This window comes from Lutra lutra, chromosome 3 (genome assembly GCF_902655055.1).
Source record: "Lutra lutra chromosome 3, mLutLut1.2, whole genome shotgun sequence".
In the NCBI taxonomy this organism is placed as follows: Eukaryota; Metazoa; Chordata; class Mammalia; order Carnivora; family Mustelidae; genus Lutra; species Lutra lutra.
The window spans coordinates 71,024,242-71,046,898 of record NC_062280.1 but is presented as its reverse complement, the minus strand read 5'-3'; the positions used below and the strand labels follow the sequence as shown (position 1 = coordinate 71,046,898).

General features: G+C 38.1%; 1 protein-coding gene across 1 annotated transcript in view; it reads left to right on the top strand.

The window, feature by feature from the left end:
• Positions 1–22,657, top strand: part of OLA1 (Obg like ATPase 1) — a 180,668-nt gene that overhangs the window by 5,746 nt on the left and 152,265 nt on the right. Inside the window, exons 3-4 of the mRNA XM_047722194.1 lie at positions 14,276–14,419; positions 19,061–19,188. Of these exons, the coding sequence (XP_047578150.1) occupies positions 14,276–14,419; positions 19,061–19,188 (272 nt within the window). The remainder of the gene's footprint in view (positions 1–14,275; positions 14,420–19,060; positions 19,189–22,657) is intronic.

Here is a 22,657-nt window from a genome sequence, read left to right as displayed (position 1 = left end):
AATATGAAGCATCTTTCATGTGCCTATTTGCCATCTGTATATCTTCTTGGTGAGGTATTTATTAAAATCTTTGGTCTGTTTTTAAAAGTCTTTTTTTTTTTTTTTTTAAGATTTTGATTATTTAATTGAGAGATAGCAAGAGGGGAGGGGGAAAGAGGGAGAAGCAGGCTCCTCGCAGAGCAGGGAGCCCCATGACCCTGGATTATGACCTGAGCTGAAGGCAGATGCTTAACTGAGTGAGCCAACCAGATGCCCCTGTTTGTTTTTATACTGTGGAGTTTTAAGTGTTCTTTGTATATTTTGGATAATGGTTCTTTATCAGATATGTCTTTTGCAAATATTTTCTCCCAGTTTGTGGCTTGTCTTCTCATTTTCTTGACATTGTCTTTCACAGAGTGGAAGTTTTTAATTTCAGGGGCACCTGGGTTGCTGGGTTGGTTAAGTGTCTGCCTTTGGCTTGGGTCAAGATCTCGGGGTCCGGGATCCAGCCCTGCATCTGGCTCTGTGCTCAACGGGGAGTCTACTTGTCTCTCTCCCTCTGCCCCTCCTCCTGCTCATGCTCTCTCTCTCTCTCTTAAATAAATGAATAAAATCTTAAAAAAAAAAAAAAAGAAGTTTTTAATTTCACTGAAGTCCAGCTTGTCTATTTATGGCTCAAACCTGTGGTGTGGTATCTGCAAAGTCATCACCATGCCCAAAGTCATCTAGGTTTTCTCCTATTTTTTAGAAGTTTTGTAGTTTTGCTTTTTATGTTTAGGTCTGTGATCCATTTTCAGTTGTTTTTGAAGGGTGTAAGGTCTATACCTAGATTTTTTTGTTTTTGTTTATTGAATGTGGATGGCCACTTGTTCCAGCACTGTATCCTAAAAAGACTATCTTTGCTCCATTGTAATTGCCTTTGTTTGAGAAACTGTATTTTGATATTCCCGACTTTACTGCGTGATGGGATAGCTCTTCTGGTTGCTATAACTGTGTGAGATGGGCTTGTCAAATCTCTTCTCTTTTCTTTTCTTTTCTAAAAGAGTTTATTTATTTGACTGAGAGAGAGATCACAAGTAGGCAGAGAGGCAGGCAGAGAGAGAGGAGGAAGCAGGCTCCCTGCTTAGCAGAGAGCCCAATGAGGGCCTCGATCTGAGGACCCTGAGATCATGACCTGAGCCAAAGGCAGAGGCTTAATCCACTAACCCACCCAAGCACCCTGTCGAATGTTTTCTTTTGATTAAATTTAGGTTATGCATTTTAGGGTACAGAAGTGACATGTACTTATTAGTACATCATGTCAGGAAGCATATGGTGTTGATTTGTCCCATTACTAGTGATGTTAACTTTGGTCAGTTGTCTGACAAATTTCTTCCCTGTAAGGGTTACTATATTTCCCATTGCAATTAGTAAATACCTTGTGGAAGATACTTTGAAGTTCTGTAAATAGTATTTTCTCATATGTTTGCCCCAAATTTTGGCACATATTAATGACTCTTGCTTGAAATAGTTATTGTGGTGTTTACCAAAAGGTGATTTTAAAGTTTCCATTTTTCGTTTTACATTTATAGTGGGAACAATTTATAGAAGGAATAATAGATTTCTATTGGCTAGAATTCTATTGTAAAAAATAGCTCCCCAGGGGGACGCCTGGGTGGCTCAATTGGTTAAGCCTCTGCCTTTGGCTCAGGTCATGATCCCGGGGACCTGGGATCAAGTCCTGCTTTGGGCTCCTTGCTTGGCAGGGAGCCTGCTTCTCCCTTTGCCTCTGCCTGCCGCTCTGCCTGCTTGTGTGCATGTGCTCGCTTGCGTGCGCGTGCTTTTCCTCTCTCTGACAAACAGATAAATAAATAAAATCTTAAAAAAAAAAAAAAATCTCCCCAGGGCATCTGGGTGTCTCAGTCGGTTGGGCATCTGCTTTTGGCTCAGGTCATGAGGGTCCTGGGATCGAGGCCCACAGCCCTGTCAGAGGGGTGTCTGCTTCTCCCTCTCCCTTTGCCGCTCCCACCGCTTATGCTGTTAAATAAATAAAATCTTAAGAAAAGAAAGAAAAAAAAAAGAAGTGCTCCCCATTTTTCATGTATTTGATTATAATTTGTTTAGATCAGGATTGGATTCTTAGTTTATTCTGTTGGTTATAATCTGTTACTATTATTACTTATTTTGTTGTTCAAATTGCCCATATTTGGCCATCAGGAGGCTTCCTGTTCACTCGTATTCCTTTGGTATATTCTCTATATTCTGAGTCTTTCTACTTTTTTGTACCACAGTATGTTCTAGGCTATTTGTATTTTCTCTGCTCTAGCCTTGGAATACATAAAATACATCAGTTTGTATACACACTATTTTGTGTATCCATCTTTCTTGTATACTTAGCAGGGAAATTTCTGGCATGTATGGTGAATCTATGTTTAACTATTTGAGGAACTGCAGAACTGTTTTCCAAAGCGGCTGTGCCATTTTATATTCCCACCAGCAGTGTATGTGAGTTCCAGTTTCTCCACATTCCCACCAATACTTGTTATTATCTTTTTTGTTACAGCCAAGGTGTGAAGTGTATTTTATTGTGGTTTTGAATTGCATTTCCTTGATGCCTAATAATGTTGAGCGTCTTTTCATGTGGCTATTATACATTCATTTTTTAAAGATTTTCACTGGGAAGGATTCCATGGACAGTTTCTTTTGGCATTTTGAAGTTATCTTCCATTTTCTTCTAGCTTTCCAATGAGAATACTGTTGTCAATCTTGGTTTTTCTGTACATAATGTCTTGTTTCTTTCTTTAGTTGCTTTTAAAATTTTCTCTGCTACTGGGTATTCAGCAATTTGGTTATTGTGTGCTTTGGTATGGTTTTCCTTATGCCTCTTTTGCTTTGGTGTTTGTTGAGATTTTAGGTTTGTGAGTTTGTGATATTCATTAAATTTGTAAAATATTTGGCCAGTATTTCTTCAAATGCTTCCATCTCTCCTCCCCCTTTCTCTCCTTTTGAGACTGTATTTTAAGTGTGCTAGTTATCTAGATAGTATTCCACTGAGGCTCTGGTTTTTTTCCTCCAATCTTTTCTTTTTTTCCACTGTGCTTCATTTGATCATTTCTTTTGCTCTGACTTCATGTTCATTGATCTTTTTTTCTGCAGTGTCTAATCTGCAGCTAATCATATTCAGTGTGTTTTTCAATATCATTTTATTTCAGATGTTGTATTTTTCGTACAATAGTTCTGTCTGCATAGTTTTTATAGCTTTCATTTCACTCCTCATTGTCTTTATATTTCCCTTTATGTCCTTAAGAAAGTTCTAAAAAGATTTATAACACTTACTTTAGGGTCTTATCTGCTAATTCTGTTTCTCTATCATAACCTGATTTGTTGGTATTTATTGGCTTTTATCCTGATTTTGGTCTATATTTACCTGCTTCTTTGCATGCCTTGTAGTTTTTATGGGATTCCAGACATTGGATTTTATGTTGAGTGCTGCATTTTATAGTATTCCTTTAAAGAGTGTTGGACTTTGTTCTGGCATTTAGTTATTTGTGTATCGTTTTGATTATTTTGAGGTTTCCTAGTATGTTTTATGATGAATTCAAAATAGTTTTTGTCCATATACAAGATTCGACTCTTTTGAGGACTCTACCCAAGTTCCCTTATATTTTATGATCTCTCTACTCTGGCTGGTAGGACTGTGAACTATTCCAAGCTCTGTGTGTGAGCCTGAGATTGTTCACTCTCTTTCTTTTGAGTGGTGTTTTTTTTTCCCCCCTCCTGGCCTTTTGGAGACTGAATTTACTAATGTACAAATCATTACTTAGCCATAGTCTTGAGGACACCTTTTGCTGATCTCTAGAGCCCTCCCTTTGTGCAGTTTCTTCCTTTCCATTACACTGCCCTGTAAATTCTAGCTGGTTTGGCCTCCTCGAACTCTCATCTCCATCTCTTTAACATGGTATGACTGCTAGGTTCTGTTTGTTCTCCCTCCCTGTTCTGTGGCTTTGAAAGCACTTTTAGGCAGTAAGCGGGTGCAGTTGTAGAGCTTAGTTCATTAGTTGTTCTCTTAGAGAACATAGGGCTGTGCTACATACTGTCCTCTGTCTGAAAATTGTTATTTCATATGTTTTGTTTAGTTTTATACCTCTTTATGGTAAGAGGGCAATCCCATAGTAGAAGGGAAAGCAAAACTCCCCAGTACCATTTTAAAGATTTTTTTTTTTTTTCTTTTTATTTGACAGAGAGATCACAAGCAGGCAGAGAGGCAGGCAGAGAGAGAGGAGGAAGCAGGCTCCCCGAGAGAGCAGAGAGCCCGATGCGGGGCTCGATCCCAGGACTCCGAGATCATGACCTGAGCCGAAGGCAGCGGCTCAACCCACTGAGCCACCCAGGCGCCCCCCCAGTACCATTTTAAATGAACTTCAGTCTTATTGTACGCTTGTCAGCGTTCCAGTGTGCCTGCTCTTTCATGGAAATTTGTGATTTGGGAATTATTTGCTTTCTCTTTTTAACGTGTTTTGAGTAATCTTTTGGATGACAGGTCTGCTCTCCTTTTCAGTCTTTCCTGTTATTATTTCAGCAGTAACTAGCTCCCTTAAAAGTACTTGATAGATGGCTTTTTCTTAAATCTTTTAATTTTCAGTGTTTTTTTTTCTTTATTTAGAATTCTGATCTCTGTGTTGAGATTGTTGTGTTACAACATAATTTCAGATAGATTTATTTTTTGCTCATTTACTTGCTTACTATTAATTGTAGACTTTATTTGGCTTTCACCAAGTTTCCCATTAATGTCCTTTTTTCTAGTACAGATCTTTTAAAGGTCATGGAAAATTTTATTTTTGAAATGTATGGATGTAGGTATTTTGTGTAATGTCAATTCAGATTTAATGTTTTTTTCCTTCTGTGAACTTTTAAAAAAATTATGGTATGAAACACAATATAAAAGTTACCCTTTAAACATTCTTAAGGGTACAGTTGAGTAGTATTAACTGTATTCTCATTGTTAGGTAATACATCTCTAGAACTTTTTCATCTTGCAGATCTGGAACTCTGTACCCATTGAACAATTTTCCATTTTTCCCTCTTTGTAGCCCCTGTCAACCACCATTTTCCTTTCTGTTTACATGACTTTGACAGGAGTCAGTAGCCCATGTAAGTGGAATCATACGGTGTTTGTCCTGGTTTATTTCACTCAGCACTGAGCATGGGAAAACGTTCTCAAATTTTATCTGTGTTTTAGTATGTGGCAGGATTTCCCTTTTGAAGTAGTATACTGTTATGTGTATATACCACATTTTCTTTATCCATACATCTGTTGATTAGACATTTGGGTTGCTTCCACCTCTTGGCTATTGTGAATGATGCTGCAACAAATATGGATTATAAATATCTCTTTGAGATCCTATTTTTAATTTTGTATAAATACCCTGAAATGGGGTTTTTGAATCATATGATATTCTACTTCTAGAGTTTTGAGAAACTTCCTTACTGTTTTCCATGGTGGCTGCACCATTTTAAATTCCATCAGTAATGTACTAGAGTTCTGGTTTCTCTACATCCTGCCCAACACTTGTTATTTTCTGTTTTTTTGATGGTAACCATCCTAATGGGTGTGAAGTGATATCTTATTGTGCTATTAATTTGCATTTCCCTGATAATAGTGATGTTGAGCATCTTTTTAGTTGCTTATTGACCATTTGTTTATCTTCTTTAGAGAAATGTTTATGCGGGTCATTTGTCCAGGTGTGTAACTTTTAAAGGTTACTTTTGTTGTTGAGTTATAGGAGTTTTTTATCCTAATATCTGGGTGTTAATCCCTTATTGGACATATGATTTGCAATTATTTTCTCCCATTTTGTAGGTTGTCTTTTCACTCTGTTGTTTCCTTCTTATGTTTTCTTCTAGGACTGTTAGAGTTTTATGTCCTACATTTAGGTCCTTAATCCATTTTGAGTTAATTTTTGTATATGGTGGGGATCCAATTTTATCCTTTTGCATATGGCTGTCCAGTTTTCTCAACACTATTTGTTGAAGACATAGTCTTTTCCCCATTTTCTGGTCTTGGCACTCTTGTTGAAGATCATTCAACTATATATGTGAGGGTTTATTTCTGAACTCTCTGTTCTATTCCACTGAACTCTCTGTTCTATTCCACTGGTGTCTGTGTCTGTCTTTGTTAGTTCCACACTTTTTATTACTGTAGCTTTGTAATATGTTTTGATACCAGAAATCATGCATGGACTTTTGGGAAGAATACCATGGAGGTGAAGTATCCTCATAGCATCATATTAAGGGGTGTATGATATCAACACAACTTATTACTCAAGAATTGGGGAATGAAGCTCCACCTCCAGAAGGAAGGAGTATCAAAAAATTTGTGGACATTTGTTAAAACCATCCATAGTAATTAGTTAATATTATAAGGGAAAGATAATTTGAGGCTATTCAAATATCCTGTTTCTTTTTAAAGTTTCCCTGACTGGGGCATCTGGGTGGCTCAGTTGGTTGAGCACCAACTCTTGATTTCCACTCAGGTCATGATCTCAGGGTTGTTGGATTGAGCCACATGTTGGGCTCCATACTCAGTGTGGAGTCCACTTGGGGATTCTCGCTCCCTCCTTCCACCACTCTCCCCCCACGCATGGGTGTGTTCGCTCTCTCTCAAATAAATAATAATTTTTATTTATTTATTTATTTATTTTTATTTTTTTTTAAAGATTTTATTTATTTATTTGACAGAGAGAAATCACAAGCAGGCAGAGAGGCAGGCAGAGAGAGAGGAGGAAGCAGGCTCCCCGCTGAGCAGAAAGCCCGATGCGGGGCTTGAACCCAGGACCTGGGATCATGACCTGAGCCGAAGGCAGCGGCTTAACCCACTGAGCCACCCAGGCGCCCCAAATAATAATTTTTAAAAAAGATTTTAATTTACTTATTTGAGAGAGAGAGTATGCTTGGGGGGGCGGGAGGAGGGACAGAGGGAAAGGCAGAAGCAGACTCCCCGCTGAGTAGGGAGCCCAGGAGGGAGCTTGATCCCTGAACTCCAGGATCATGCCAGGGACTCCAGGATCATGACCTGAGCCAAAGGCAGATGCTTAACCCACTGAACCACCTGGGTACCCCTTTTCTTTTTCTTTTCTTTTCTTTTCTTTTCTTTTCTTTTCTTTTCTTTTCTTTTCTTTTCTTCTCTTTTCTTTTCTTTTCTTTTTTCTTTTTCCTTCCTTCCTTCCTTCCTTCCTTCCTTCCTTCCTTCCTTCCTTTCTTTCTTCCTAGATCTTATTTATCTATTTGTCAGAGATAGAGAGAGAGCCCAAGCAGGGGGAGGGGCAGGCAGAGGGAGAAGCAGGCTCTCAGCTGAGCAAGGAGCCCGATGTGGGGCTTGATCCCAGGACCCCAAGATCATGACCTGAACCGAAGACAGATGTCTAACGACTGAGCCACCCAGGCACCCCTCTTTGTTTTTTTTAAAGCACTTCCTCTATGACACTGTAAGATATTTTAGGCTACTATTTTTTTCCTGTCCCAGCCTTGTTTCCAGGGGGCCCTGGTTTCTATTGGAGAGTGGTATTTAGAAACTAATATCTGACTCTTGGTATGATTTTTGATACTGGAGTATTAATTGCTTTTAGGCTCTCTCACCTGATAGTGTTAGGAAATATATGTGGTTATACTAACCCATGTATACACACATTGATATTCATTTCTGTTATCCCTGTTTATTTCTTTTATCTAACAGATAGATACTTTTTTTTTTAACAGTTTAGTGAAAGAACATTCTACTTTTTTCCATATTTCAGATGTTTGTTTTATAAATGGTTAATTCAGAATGCTGTGGGAATTTGCATCGGCATCCTGACTTCCCAGTACATGTTGTGATTTTGCATAAGGTTTTAGATAAAACATCTTTTCAATCAGGTTTACTTATTACAGTAAAATATGTAATTTCAAAAATATTTAGATCCTAAATGGAGGGGGCAGTCATTAAGTGTAGTCACTTTTTTCTTTGTAGTGCGATCATTGTTGAAATAATATTTATGTAAGCCCATTCTTTCATAAGAAAAATTCTTACAATTTTGAATCTTTCTCCCATTTTGAAGCTTTTTTTCTTTTTAAAGATTTTTAAAATTTTATTTAACAGAGAGCACAAGTAGGGGGAAATGGCAGGCTGAGGGAGAAGCAGGCTCCCCACTGAGCAAGGAGCTAGGTGTGAGGCTGCATCTCAGGATGCTGCGATCATGACTGAGCCGAAGGCAGAAGCTTAACCAACTGAGCCACCCAGGTGCCTCCTACTTTGAAGTTTTAATATAATCTTAATATGTCTGTGTTTCTGTATGTGTATGTGTGTAAAATCCTCATTTCACAAAAAGCCTTATGGGCTTTCACAGTCTAGATGTAAGCCAAAACTTTTAAATTCACAAGGCTTTCCTTTATAGATTTGAGTAGATCAAATGTCTTAACTTGCCACTGAAGCCTATAGTAATAATCCTTAGACATTTTTCCTTTTCTTGTTCCTTATTTCATTTTACTTTTTTGTACTTATAACTCTTGAAAGGTACAAATGACTTGGACTTTATGAAATTTAAAATCCATGGCCAAGATGAGACGTTTTGTGTAAATGGAGATTATCTTCCAAGTTTAGTTTGGCTGTACGTAAGATTTTTTTCAGTCTAAGAGATAATGGGGCTTTCTTTTACTGTGTTTTTCTCTGTTTTAAGGGATAACATTTTTCCTTTAGTATAAAATATTTTTGTTAAGATAGGCAGTCAAAAATACTATCTTAATAATAGCCATAAATTTGAAAACAAACCCATAAATCCTCTCTGGCCTTTTTATGTTATAATTACTATAATAATAACAATGAGCAATTTTAAAACTACAATATTAAAAAATAAAATTGTCCCCCCAAAAAGGCGCAAGTGTTCTATATGTGTTTGGATTAATTAATACATTTATATTTTACTTTAAGTACTTTTCTGTAACATTATTTTGTAGTATTTTCATTGCAGGTATAAATTACGTTAGTTAAATTTTAGATCAATAAGGACTGATGGGTTATTCTGGCAACCAATTTATTTTTTTGTGTGGAGGGAAGTAAGGTATAGGGGAGTGGGTCAATTTATGTCACCATTTGTTTCAGCACATTTTGTGGTTTTCTTTCTGCGGAGAAATATTCTCAGGTGAAAACTGGTCATGTTCTTGAGATTCAAGACTCCTCTGGAGGCTTTGCTGGGTTCTCTGCCCTCCAGCATCAGCTTTCCATGAGTGTAAAGCCTGGATTCTTGGCCTCCTTCCTCTGTCCTGAGTGGGCAAATGTTCCCAGGGTGAAAGTGGTCAGATCACTTCTTTAAGATTTTTTTTTTTCCATTTCCAGATTTCTTTCTTTTTTTAAAATTTTTTTATAAACGTATAATGTATTATTAGCCCCAGGGGTACAGGTACCCTCCCCAATGTCCATAACCCCACCATCCTCTCCCTAACACCCCCCCACCCCACAACCCTCAGTTTGTTTTGTGATAGAAGAGTCTCTCATAGTTTGTCTCCCTCCCTTCCTACCCCCCAACCCCCACATGTATTTGCAGATTTCTAACCCCTTCAAACAGATGTTTTCTGTATTCTGCATTTACATGGCTTTTCTAGTTCTGGTTGAGAGTTCTAGTCTGTTGTGAGTGTGCATCTCACCCAGAAACAGAATTTCTGCCTTCTCCCAATTGACTTATTGAAGAAATCCGGTTGTTTGTCTTATAGAATTTTCCAAAGTGAATTCTGTTGATTGTTTCTCTGTGGTGTCCTTTAATGTATTCTTCTTTCCTCCGTATTTCCTATAAAGTGGTAGTAATAGCCAAAAGTTTGTTTGGATTAGTATTAGATAATTTATTTTAAAGATTTTTATTTATTTATTTGACAGACAGAGATCACAAATAGGTGGAGAGGCAGGCAGAGAGAAGGAAGCAGGCTCCCTGCTGAGCAGAGGTACAGATATAGGGCTCCATCCCAGAACCCTGGGATCATGACCTGAGCCGAAGGCAGAGGCTTTAACCCACTGAGCCATCCAGGCGTACCTAGTATCAGATAATTTTTGATCAGATAATTTCTATGTTAATACTTGAAAGATGTTGTATATACTTTTTTTCTTCTGCTAGAAGGCACTGTGTTTTGTATTTTTTTTTTTCTTTTTGCAGTATTAACTGTCATTGGTGATCATTAATTACCCAGCTCCATTAATTTCTTGGGGTTTGCAAAATGGTAGTATTCTGAATTTCTTATTTTTTCCTCATTTATTGGCTAGAATATGTACAAAAGATAATATCTTCTTAATCAACTCTTTATTACTATAAAAGTACAGTTCATATAGGAAGTAAGTGCTTTACTTAATCTTTAAAAGAATCAGTCATCCTAGCATCCTCAAAAGGTGGCCAGAGAGGGCTTCTTTTGGTTTTGTTTTATTGAGAATTATTGACAACTCAAGGATATAAAGTTACTTGATTTGTTACAGTTATCATAGCTGTTCTTATTGATGCCCAGATTGATCTATTTTTGGCTTTTCAAGTTGGCTTCAGAGTCCTTTTGATAAGACTTTATTATCTTTAATAGCTTCCTTCTTTTCTGTGGGAAAAATTGAGACTTACCTTGCATATTTCTAGTCCCAGACCTGGAACCAGCCATTTCTCCAAGAAGTTCTGGTTATTTTATTTTATTTTATTTTATTTTTTGTTCATTTATTAGAGAGAGAGAGAAAGAGAGAGCGAGTGAGAGAGAGCATGAGCTGGAGGCAGGAAGAGGGAGCGGGAGAAGCAGGTTTCCTGCTGAGCGGGGATCCTGATGCAGAGCTGGGTCCCAGAACCCTGAGATCATGACCTGAGCTGAAGGCGGATGCTTATCAGACTAAGCCACCCAGGTGCCCGTCCTGGTTATTGTTAATGGACATGGTATTTAAAGATTATAATCTTTTTTTTAAAGATCATAATCTTAATGTGAGTTCTCTTTTTAAAAAATCATCTGCCTTATATGTATTAATTTTAAAAATTGTACTGAGCTTCAGAATCTTTTTGGAAGTAGGTGGACTAGAACTTTATGAATACACAGAAGAACTTTATAAATATACAGATTATTTTAAATTAAGTGCTGTGACATTTATCATAACAAGATTGAAATTTAAAGCTAGCTTTACAGAAATTAGTGATTTCGGGGCACCTGTCTGGCCTAGTTGAAAGAGCATGCAACTCTTGATCTCAGTGTTGTGAGTTTGAGCCCCACATTGGGTGTACAGATTACTTTAAAATAAAATCTTAAAAAAAAAAGTAGTGATTTCTTTGTAATTTTCATTCCTACAGTTCTGGGATTGTTACTGTGAGTCTTCACAGAAATTGCCAGTATAAATTCTACAACAGTCAGTATTACTTAGTGGATTGTTGGCTGAGTCTTAATCTAGCCTCTTGGTGTAAAACATGACTTAACATCAACATGTGAGATATTTTCAAAATACTGGTCCTTACACCAGGTCTGGAAAGAGGGCTGGTAATGCATGTCTTTACGTTCTTACTAATTCTTTTATAGGTAGGCATTTAAAGGCTATTGATTTGGCCAGTGGTGCTCTAAGTAACCAGTAATGATTTAAGTGGCTATTTTAGTAAGCATTTCTTCTTTATTCAAAAATGTTTAGTCTGAATGTGATATGAGAATAATATTTAAAGAACTATAGGCAGGTACAAGTTAAAGGTGTCTTGTTGCCAAAATATACTTCTCACCAGTAGTATTTAAATAAGCCTTGACTGTTACCTTTTGTTCGTAACTCTCTTATAAGGGTCTCACAGATTTTTTTTGTTTTGTTTTTTAAAGGGGTTACTTCTTTGGTTAAAAGTTCAATCAGAGGGGCACCTGGGTGGCTCAGTGGGTTAAAGCCTCTGCCTTCGGCTCGGGTGGTGATCTTGGGGTCCTGGGATCGAGCCCCATATCGGGCTCTCTGCTCAGCGGGAAGCCTGCTTCCCCCTCTCTCTCTGCCTGCCTCTCTGCCTACTTGTGATCTCTGTCTGTCAAATAAATAAATAAAATCTTAAAAAAAAAAAAAGTTCAATCAGATGAGCTAATTGTAGTAAGTGTAAATTTCTTCCTATGGGCTTAGGTTACATCTTAATAGACATTTTTGAAAAAAAAGATTTTATTTATTTATTTGACAGAGAGAGGCACAGAGAGAGGGAACACAAGCAGGGGGAGTGGGAGAGGGAGAGGGCCCAGCAGGGAGCCCAATGTGGACCTCTATCCCAGGACCCTGGGATCATGACCTGAGCTGAAGGCAGCCGCTTAACGACTAAGCCACCTAGATGGCCTTAATAGACATTTTTATCTTAAAAAGTTGTCTGAAAAAGAGAGAGGGACACCTGGATGGCTCAGTCAGTTAAGTGGCTACCTTTAGCTCCAGTCATGATCCCAGGGTTCTAGGATCCAGTCCCCCCTCCTACATCCTGCAGCCCATCCATTCCACATGGGCTCTTTGCTCAGCAGGGAGCCTACTTCTTTCTTTCCCTCTGATACTCCCCCTGCTTGTGAACCCACTCTCTTGAGTGCTTTCTCTGTCTCTCTCTGACAAATAAATAAAATCTTTGAAAAAGGGAGAATAATAATTATTTATAATCCTACCATCCTGACATAACCTTTGCACTTTTTTGAATTTTCTTTCATTATCAAATTTGGTTCATATGCAGACATTTTTACATAATTAGGTCTAGCTAGAGTTAACAAGTACCACCTTTATAATTCCCACATAATCCTTAGCTACTTCCTCAGTTCTTCCAGTTTAAAAAGAATATGTAAAGGTGAAAAAAAGAGAATATGTAACAGTAATTTTCATTTTATGTTCACATGTGTGCATAGTTCTATTTCTGGGGCAAGAATATTCACTATCTTGAATTCTCTGCTGTCCATATTAATGATGGAATTGGAAAATAGTACAGAATAGATCAACAAACCTTTAAAAATCCCATTTTGTTTCGGATTTTACTCTATGATTTTTGGCACTGTAATGATCATATTTTAGAAATTTAGCTGTGGGTGCCTGGGTGGCTCAGTTGGTTAAGCATCTGACTCTTGAGCTCAGCTCAGGTCTTGATCTCAAGGTTGTCAGTTCAAGCCCTGCAGTGGGTTCCATACTTAGTGTGGAGCCTACTTAAAAAAAAAAAAGAAAAAAAGAAAAGTATAGCTAGTGTTAATATGAGTTGGCATTCTCTGAGCATGTATTACCTGATAAGAATCAGATAATTAGAACATTAACAACAATTTATTATTATTACTACTATTATTATTTTAAATATTTATTTATTTGAGAGAGAGACAGAGATAGTGAGAGAAAGAGAGCACAAGTAGGGAGGAGAGGGAGAAGCAGTCTCTTTGCTGAGCAGGGAGCTAGACTCAGCTCCATCCCAGGATCCTGGGATCATGACCTGAGCTGAAGGTAGATGCTTAACCTACTGAGCCACTAGGCACCTTGACAATTTATTACTAATAGATTTTTTCCTCAACTTATTATACCTTGATTTTTATTTTATTTATTATACCTTTGATTTTTCTTTTAATAAATTTTTAAGCTTTTATTTATTTATTTGTCAGAGAGCACTAGGAGGGGAACAGCAGGCAGAGGGAGAAACAGGTTCCCTGCTGAGCAAGGAGCCCATGCAGGACTTGATCCCAGGACCCTGGGATCGTGACTTGAGCCAAAGGCAGATACTTAACCAACTGAGCCACCCAGGTGTTCCCACATTTTGATTTTTCACAATTCACAGTTCATTACTCCAGATTTAACAGTAATCTGTATTATTAACAATTAGTAGGGAGTCTGAACTCCAGCTTCCCATTTCCTATTAGATAACTGGCATCTATTTCCCAATTCAGCATGCTAGGGAAGTGATTGACCTAACTAGATGCACAACTCTGTACATTTATGCTAAAGAAGATTATTTTAGATATGGTGAAGTGGTACTGCTACTACCAAGTACTTTAGGAGTAAAATACTTTTTATAGTGTGTGAAACTAGTTATTACTTATGACAAAGATTCTTTAGGAAAGTGCTTTTCAAATTTCAGATAGACTGAGACAGGAACATAACCTGATTATAAATCATGAGCCATATTGTTGTAAATTTCATTCTTTTCCTTTAGTAAAAAAGTTTGTTTCTGTTAGTAAATTTCATTCATTTCTGTTATTCTACACCTTCCCTTCTCAGATTGGTTTTAAAATTATCTTAGATCTTCTTTGAGCATTGAAATGAAAATGAAAAGTTTTTCTCAGTGTTAACCTAAGAATTGATTGAAATTGTTTTTGTTTATTTTAGGAAATCTACCTTCTTCAATGTATTAACCAATAGTCAGGCTTCAGCAGAAAACTTCCCCTTCTGCACTATTGATCCTAATGAGAGCAGAGTACCTGTGCCAGATGAAAGGTTTGACTTTCTTTGCCAGTACCACAAACCAGCAAGGTAAGAAAATCTTTATGCCATTGTTTATTTGTTGACCTTATGTAGACTGAGTAAAAATATGTAAGTGACATATTTAACATCACATAGGGGGTTGCCTGGGTAGCTTAGTTGGTAGAAGATGCGTCAGCTGATCTTGGGTCAGATCTTGGTGAGTTTGAGCCCCATGTGTGGCATAATTTACTTAAGAAAAATCATACAGAGTGTTTTTTTCTCCAAAATTAATGTGTTATGGGCGATTGTAATGTAGAGAGTGTAGAGAAAGATGAGAAAGGATACATCTGGTTGTTAACATTGCAGTTTTTTTTTTCAAGGGAATATGAAGGAGAGGGAGTCAGTAGCCTGTATTTAATATCGTTCCATGCATGTAAAATTATATATGTACATGTATATTCATAGGAAAATGTATGAAACTGTTTGACAGTTATTTTGGGTAGTGGAAATTTTAGATGATTTTTACTTTCTTTTCATTTATTTATTATTTATTATTTAAAAAAATTTTACTTTATTGTTGTCTGTACTGTTTGAAGTTTTTGTAACAAGCATGTATTAAATCTTTAATTAGAAAAAATAAAATAATACAGGTTCATTGTAGATGTTCGGACAGGATGGAAATGTATAAAGACAAGAATAGAAACCACCTGTACCGGGGCGCCTGGGTGGCTCAGTGGGTTAAATCCTCTGCCTTTGGCTCGGGTCGTGATCCCAGGATTCTGGGATCGAGCCCCACATCGGGCTCTCTGCTCAGCGGGGAGCCTGCTTCCCTTCCTCTCTCTCTGCCTGCCTCTCTGCCTACTTGTGATCTCTGTCTGCCAAATAAATAAATAAAATCTTTAAAAAAAAAAAAAAAAGAAAAGAAACCACCTGTACCTTGATAGCACAGGAATAAGTACTTTGGAGGTATATCCTTCCATACCTTTTCCTGAAGGTTTACACAATACTTACAAAAATTAGAATATATTTTTACTTGGGCTATTACTGATATTTTCTCTAGATTAAAAAATACAGATTTAAGTAATAATTTCTAATATAACTTTGTTTAATACCATATTATAGGATTGTACAGTTTATTTCCCCATTATTGAGAGTTTAGTTTGTCTTTAGTTTCTCACTATTTGAAATGTGCTGATGAATCCCAAGTTTCTGTCTCTATTCCTAAAGTCTGCTGAACTACAGAATATCTAATTACCTTCTTGACATTGACACTTGGATGACTAAATAGGTCCCTCAGACTTGACATGTTCAAAGTGGACCTCTTCATTTCATTCTGCCTTGCGCTAAGTTTGTTCTTCAGGACTTTCATAATTCAATAAATAGCACTACTATTTCCCCAGTTCCTTAAGTCCCAGTCCAAGTCCAAGATTTATCCTTGATTCTTCTCTTTCCTCACCCCTGTATCCAATCTATCAACAATTCTTATGAGTTCTTCCCCCCACCCTGAAAGATTTTATTTATTTGTCAGAGAGAGAAAGCACAAGCAGGGGGAATGGCAGACAGAGGGAGAAGCAGGCTACCCTTTGAGTAAGGAGCCCAATGCAGGACTCGATCCCAGGACCTTGGGATCATAACCTGAGCCAAAGGCAGATGCTTAACTGACTGAGCTACCCAGGTATCCCAATTCTTACGAGTTCTAACCACAAAATATATACCAAATTTATTCACTTTTTCTACTTTCGTCCATCAGTTTGAACATCCACTGATTTTTTTGATTAATTATTACATTGATGATTGCCACATGGTGATTTTATAATTTCCTCATTTCTTCTTACTATTTGTTGACTGCCTACTGTAAGGAAGAGCTTTCTTTTTTTTTTTTTTTTAAGATTTTATTTATTTATTTGAGAGAGAGACAGTGAGAGAGAGCATGAGCGAGGAGAAGGTCAGAGGGAGAAGCAGACTCCCCATGGAGCTGGGAGCCCGATGCGGGACTCGATCCCGGGACCCCGGGATCATGACCTGAGCCGAAGGCAGTTGTCCAACCAACTGAGCCACCCAGGCGTTCCAGGAAGAGCTTTCTTGTCTTCATTTATTCATTCATGTGTTCGTTCATGGAAGTGTTGCTCAATTGGTTACGATAGGTCAGTCATTGGACACGGTTCAAATTATATTCTTGAAATCGGCTCCTCAAACTGGCTTCTGTTTTCTTTTTGAAACCTTTTTTATTTCTAAATGATTTTAAATTTATATAAAAAGATGCAAAATTACCCATGGAATGCTTTGAAACCAAATTTCTTTGAACCTTTGAGAACGATGCAGACATGATGTCACATTGCATTTTAATTCTTAAATTTGTTTACTAAATACAGACATTCTTGTTCTTTTTAAAGATTTTATATATTTGAGAGAGAGGGAGAGTGAGAGAGAGCACACGAGCAGGGGGAGGGGCAGAAGGAGAGGGAGAAACAGGGAGCTCCACAGTGGGGAGCCTGATGCAGAGCCCAGGACCCTGGGATCATGGCCTGAGCTGAAACCAAGACTTGGAAGCGTAACTGCCTGAGCCTCCTACGTGCCCCTCAGACATTCTCTTTTATTACCACAGTAAACCACCAAAATCAGGATATTAACATTGATCCAGTGTTACTGTCTCATTCATAGATTCCATTTATATTTCTCCAGTTGTCCCATGGATGTGCTTATTTGTTCAGTTCCATTTTATGTTGCCAATCTCTTGACCCTCCTGTCTTGTTGGCTGATTTGGACACTGCTGGTTTGGTTCCCAGCTACTATTACTAGATGGCTCCCTGGCCGAGATGCCTTATACAGGCCCCGGCTATTGTGCTGCCTTTTCTCCCCACTCCGACTCTTTAGATGTGGGCCCTTGTTACCACTAGACTGTGTGGTCATGTGACATTGCCAAGCTTTTTCAGAGACCAGAAGAGAACAACAATCGTAAAGCCCTTAGACTTCAAATTTGTTGAAATTTTAGGCAGTGAGGGAATTAATTTTTCAAAATTTCCCCTTTCCTTTGCTAGTAAACATTGATTAAATGCTTTTGTGGAAATAAAAATATTGGATGGGAACCCATCTTCATTTTTTTCTGTAACATAATTTTGGCCTCTTTGTGGTTAAGCAAATAAAAAAATTGATAATTCATAGTACAATTGACCCTTGAATATCATGGGTTTGAGCTGTGCAGGTCCACCTAAACACATTTTTTTACAGTGCAGTACTGTAAATTTATTTTCTCTTTCTTATGATTTTTCTTAATAACATTTTCTTTTCCCCGCTTACTTTATTTTTATATGTAAGAATATAGTATATAACATATGCATACATTTTAATGAACTGTTTATGTTATTGGTAAGGCTTCTGGTCAGTAGTAAGCTATGAGTAGTTAAGTTTTTTTGGGGGAGTCAAAAGTTACATGTGGATATTTCTCTTGTGTTGTTCAAGGGTCAGCTGTCCTTTAATTTTCATATTTACATGGCCAACTGGTTTTCCTAACTTGCTTTCTAACTTGTGTTACTATGCCTTTATTTTGAGCAAAGCAAAGGTTATTTTATATGTACCTCTATTTTTGTTGCTGTTGTTAACAACTAGATTATTACTATGCTGGTAACTAGTTCACATCATTACATGCATTTTTTTGTCTATATAACCTACATGATGATTAAATGCAAATCCAGATATCCTGTGTTTGAATCCCAGTTTTGTCACCACTAGTTGAGTACTCCCCTGAATGTAAATAGATTTCTTAATTCCTCTCAGGCTCAATTTCCTCATCTTTAAAGTAGATTTAATAAATAGCACTTACCTGATGGAGTTGTTTTGAACTTTGAAATGATGCATGTAAATCACTTAATCCAGTGCCTGTCACAAAGTATGTTGGCTCATTCTATAATGATTACTTTTTTTATCAGTATACTCTTAAAATGTTCTCCATTGCTTTTGTGTCTGTATGCGTGGGCCACCGGAACAGTATAGTAAAATTAATGGTGTGAGTTTTAGTTCTATATATGCACAATAAAAACCTCTACTTTGCTTTACAGCTTTCCTTCATTTTCCTAGGTAAGAACGTCCTGAAGTATTAAAAGATTCTTTTTTTCTTTCTTTCTTTTTTTTTTTTTTTAAAGATTTTATTTATTTATTTGACAGTGAGAGAGAGAGAGCACAAGCAGGAAGAGCAGCAGGCAGAAGGAGAGGGTGAAGCAGGCTCCTTGCTGAGCTGGGAACCCGATGCAGGACCCTGGGATCATGACCTGAGCCTCAGGCAGACTCTTAACTGACTGAGCCACCCAAGCACCCCTAAAAGATTATTTCTTATTTAATTTTTTTGGTATTCATTTATCAAATCATTATTGAGAGTCTTCTAAACATTGTTTTAGAAGGGAAAGGGTTACTTCATGTAAAATATTTTGGAAATCAATTTGGCTAATAAACAGGTTTTTTTTTTTTTTTTTTTTTGTTTAAAGATTTTATTTATTTATTTGACAGAGAGAAATCACAAGTAGGCAGAGAGGCAGGCAGAGAGAGAGGAGGAAGCAGGCTCCCCGCTGAGCAGAAAGCCCGATGTGGGGCTCGAACCCAGGACCTGGGATCATGACCTGAGCCGAAGGCAGTGGCTTAACCCACTGAGCCACCCAGGCGCCCCAATAAACAGGTTCTTAATACTATTTTATAATAAAACCATCTTTTGTTTTTCAGCAAAATTCCTGCCTTTCTGAATGTAGTGGATATTGCTGGCCTTGTGAAAGGAGCTCACAATGGTCAAGGCCTGGGAAATGCCTTTTTATCTCATATCAGTGCCTGTGATGGAATCTTTCATCTAACACGTAAGTATATTTGTTTATTTAATTGATTCATTATATTCACTGTTTTCTTTCCATTATTGCTCAAATAAAATTAGAAATGACAGATTTGTTTTGCTTTACAAGATGAATCATGGATTGATCTGCTAATTGTGACTTTAATGGTATTTAATATCATTTCCATATAAGAAGGCTTATTCCATAGCAAAGATGTGCTGTATTGATATTGTAATTGAATTTCGTCCCCTGTTCTGGATTAGATCCATTGGGAAGTGTTTCTATGTGGAAGTAATTTTGTTGATTATAAAGGCATTTTGAAATTTTCTTGTGGAACTTTTCTGCATTTTTGCTTACCATGTGTTGAGAAGGCAGAGTTAATAGAGGAGAGGATTCTGGTATTTCAGAGGAGAGAAAGGCATCCAGGGTATTTACTGAGATGAGAGGATTAAGGAGAAACTATAGATGAGCTAGTACTTAATGGAGAGAGGGATATAAAGCAAGAGAAAAACTGGTAGAACTTTGTGTTAGTTTATGTTCTTTTGAGTGCAGACGGGAGCCAAGAGCATAGTAAATTTTTTTTTTTTGAGCATAGTAATTCTTTGACAGAAAGGTTCAGGTTTGGTTTAGGTTAAAGTTTAGGTCAAGACTGCTCTGCACGGTATTGTAGTGAACAAATCAGTGCAAATGAAGGAAATGCAAGTTAGGGGTATAGGCCAGTTGTGTTCTGATTCAGTGTTTTGTTTGTTTCTGGTCCATGACTAGATAACTATAGCAATTATAAATGAGCATTTAGAAAATTTTATAGCTGTTTGAGGAATTTTTTTGTCATTTGAATCTAATAAATTGTGCTAGTATTTTTGTATGTTTTTTAAGAAATTCATTTTTATTGTATTTTTTTCTAAAGATTTATTTATTTATTTGACACAGAGAGAGAGAGCGGTGTGTGGTGGGGAAGGTCAGAGAGAGAGGGAGAAGCAGGCTTTCAGGGGAGCCAGATGTGGGGTTTGATCCCAGGATCCTGGGATCATGACTGAGCTGAAGGCAGATGCTTAACTGACTGAGCCAACCAGGTGTTCCTATTTTTATTGTATTTAACAAAGGCCAACCACACATAGTTTGAGAAGGACTGATTTAGGTAGATTCATATTGGGTGGAGGTATGGAGACAGCTTCTGGAAGGGTTTGTGGTGCAGGTGAATAGGGTTATGAATGGGTTGGGTTGAGGTGGAGGTGGAATTCCCTTATGTAGAGTAGTGCTACTTAAAGCCCGTGCACTGGTGAGAGCCTTTGTTTTACTGAAAGTTTCATTTTTTACCGGTTCTGGTGACTAATGAGAGTTTCAAAGAGAAGTAGAATCAAGTGTGCCTCCTGGGTTTCTGAACTGGGCCAACTAAATGACTCTTGATGCCATTTACTGACATGTTGAATGTAGAAGGACCAGCAAGTCTTGGGAGAGAGTTAATGAGGTCAGTTTGGGACAGTTTTGTTTTGTTTTTTGAGAAAGAGAGCATGTGACAGAGCAGGGGGAGGGACAGAGGGAGAGGTGGAGAGAATTCCAAACAGGCTCCACAGTCAGCGTAGAGTCTGATGAGGCGCTTGATCTCACAACCCTGAGATTATGACCTGAGCTGAAATCAAGAGTTGGATGCTGAACAGACTGAGCCACACAGGTGCCCCAGTTTGGGGCAGTTTTTTGAATTTGTGTACTTTGGATATCCAGATAAGATATGTCTATAAGGAAGTAGGATTGATCGGGCAGGTGTGACAAGAGGATGGGGGTGAGAGAATTGAAGTTGTGGTGTGAGAAGGATTGAACAGATGGGTAGAATAGAGCTGAATGTAGGGTAGGACGGAACATAGCAGAGGACTGAAAAATGGAAGGGTCATGGATCCAATTACATGAGGAGGTTCAAGAACAGATGTGCTGGTCAAAAGGGGGTGTGTGATTTGTAAGGGGTATTTGACTTAACATTTTCAGGGGTGGAGCAGTTCAGGGTGATGGTAAGATCCTGATGATGGCCTGAAACCATTAGTAAATGTAATCGTCTTTGGTTTGTTACCTGTTGTACAATATTCATCTGATATGTTTTTCTAACCCTTAGGGGGAAGAATGAATTTGGTTAGGAGTATACATACTTTATTATATTTCATTCAGGCTAAAGCTATTGTAAAGAAAGGAGAAAAATCCATTTAAACTAGCTAGATACCCTTGGGGCGTCTGGGTGGCTCAGTGGGTTAAAGCCTCTGCCTTCGGTTCAGGTAGTGATCCCAGGGTCCTGGGATCGACCCCCCAGTTGGGCTCTCTGCTTGGCGGGGAGCCTGCTTCCCTTCCTCTCTCTCTGCCTGCCTCTCTGCTTACTTGTGGTCTCTGTCTGTCAAATAAATAAATAAAATCTTAAAAAAAAAAAAAAAAAAACCTGGTTTCTTTTTTTTTTTTTTTTTTAAGATTTTATTTATTTATTTGACAGGCAGAGATCACAAGTAAGCAGAGAGGCAGGCAGAGAGAGGGGGAAGCAGGCTCCCTGCTGAGCGGAGAGCCCAATCAGGGGCTCAGTCCTAGGATCCTGGGATCATGACCTGAGCCAAAGGCAGAGGCTTAACCCTCTGAGCCACCCAGGCGCCCCTAGAGTTGTCTTTAAATTCTTTTTTTTTTTTTTTGGAAAGATTTTGTTTATTTGAGAGAGAGACAGAGAGCATGAGTAGGGTAAGGAGCAGAGGGAGAAGTAGGCTCCCCATTGAGCAGGGAGCCTGGGTGTGTAGGGTGTGGGGCCAGATCCCAGGACCCTGAGGTCATGACCTGAGCGGAAAGCCGAGGCTTAACCAATTGAGCCACCCAGGTGCCTCTAGAGTTCTCTTTAAAAATTTATTTTCAGCGCTTTTCTTGTTGCCAAAGCACCTTAATAAGGTAATGAGAGATACTAGACAAAATGAAAGATTATCTTGTTCAAATGTGCGTAGATTTGGAGTTACTCTTACCTTTTAAAGTGTGTTTTTAGAGTTACTAAATGCTGTTAGCTGTGGGCTCAGCTAGATAAACAAGTTTTTAATCTTTCAGTAAACATGGGTTACTGAGGCAAAAGGTAGCATATAGTGATTCAGCAATTCCACACATCATCCACTGCTCATCACAAGTGTCCTTAGGGGCGCTTGAGGGGCTCAGTTGGTTAAGTGTCTGCCTTTGGCTCAGGTCATGGTCTCAGGGTCCTGGGATTGAGCGCTGCATCGGGCTCTCTGCTCAGTGGAGAGCCTGCTTCTTCCTCTCTCTTTGCCTTTCTCTCTGCCTACTTGTGATCTCTCTCTCTCTCTCTCTGTGTCCAGTAAATAAATAAAATCTTAAAAGCAAACAGGCAAGCAAGTGTCCTCCTTAATCCCCATCACCTATTTCACCCATCCTCCCCACTCACCTCACCTCTGCTAACCATCAGTTTGTTCTATTAAGAGGATCTTAGTTTGTCTCTTTTGTTTTTCCTTTGTTCATTTATTTCTTAAATCCT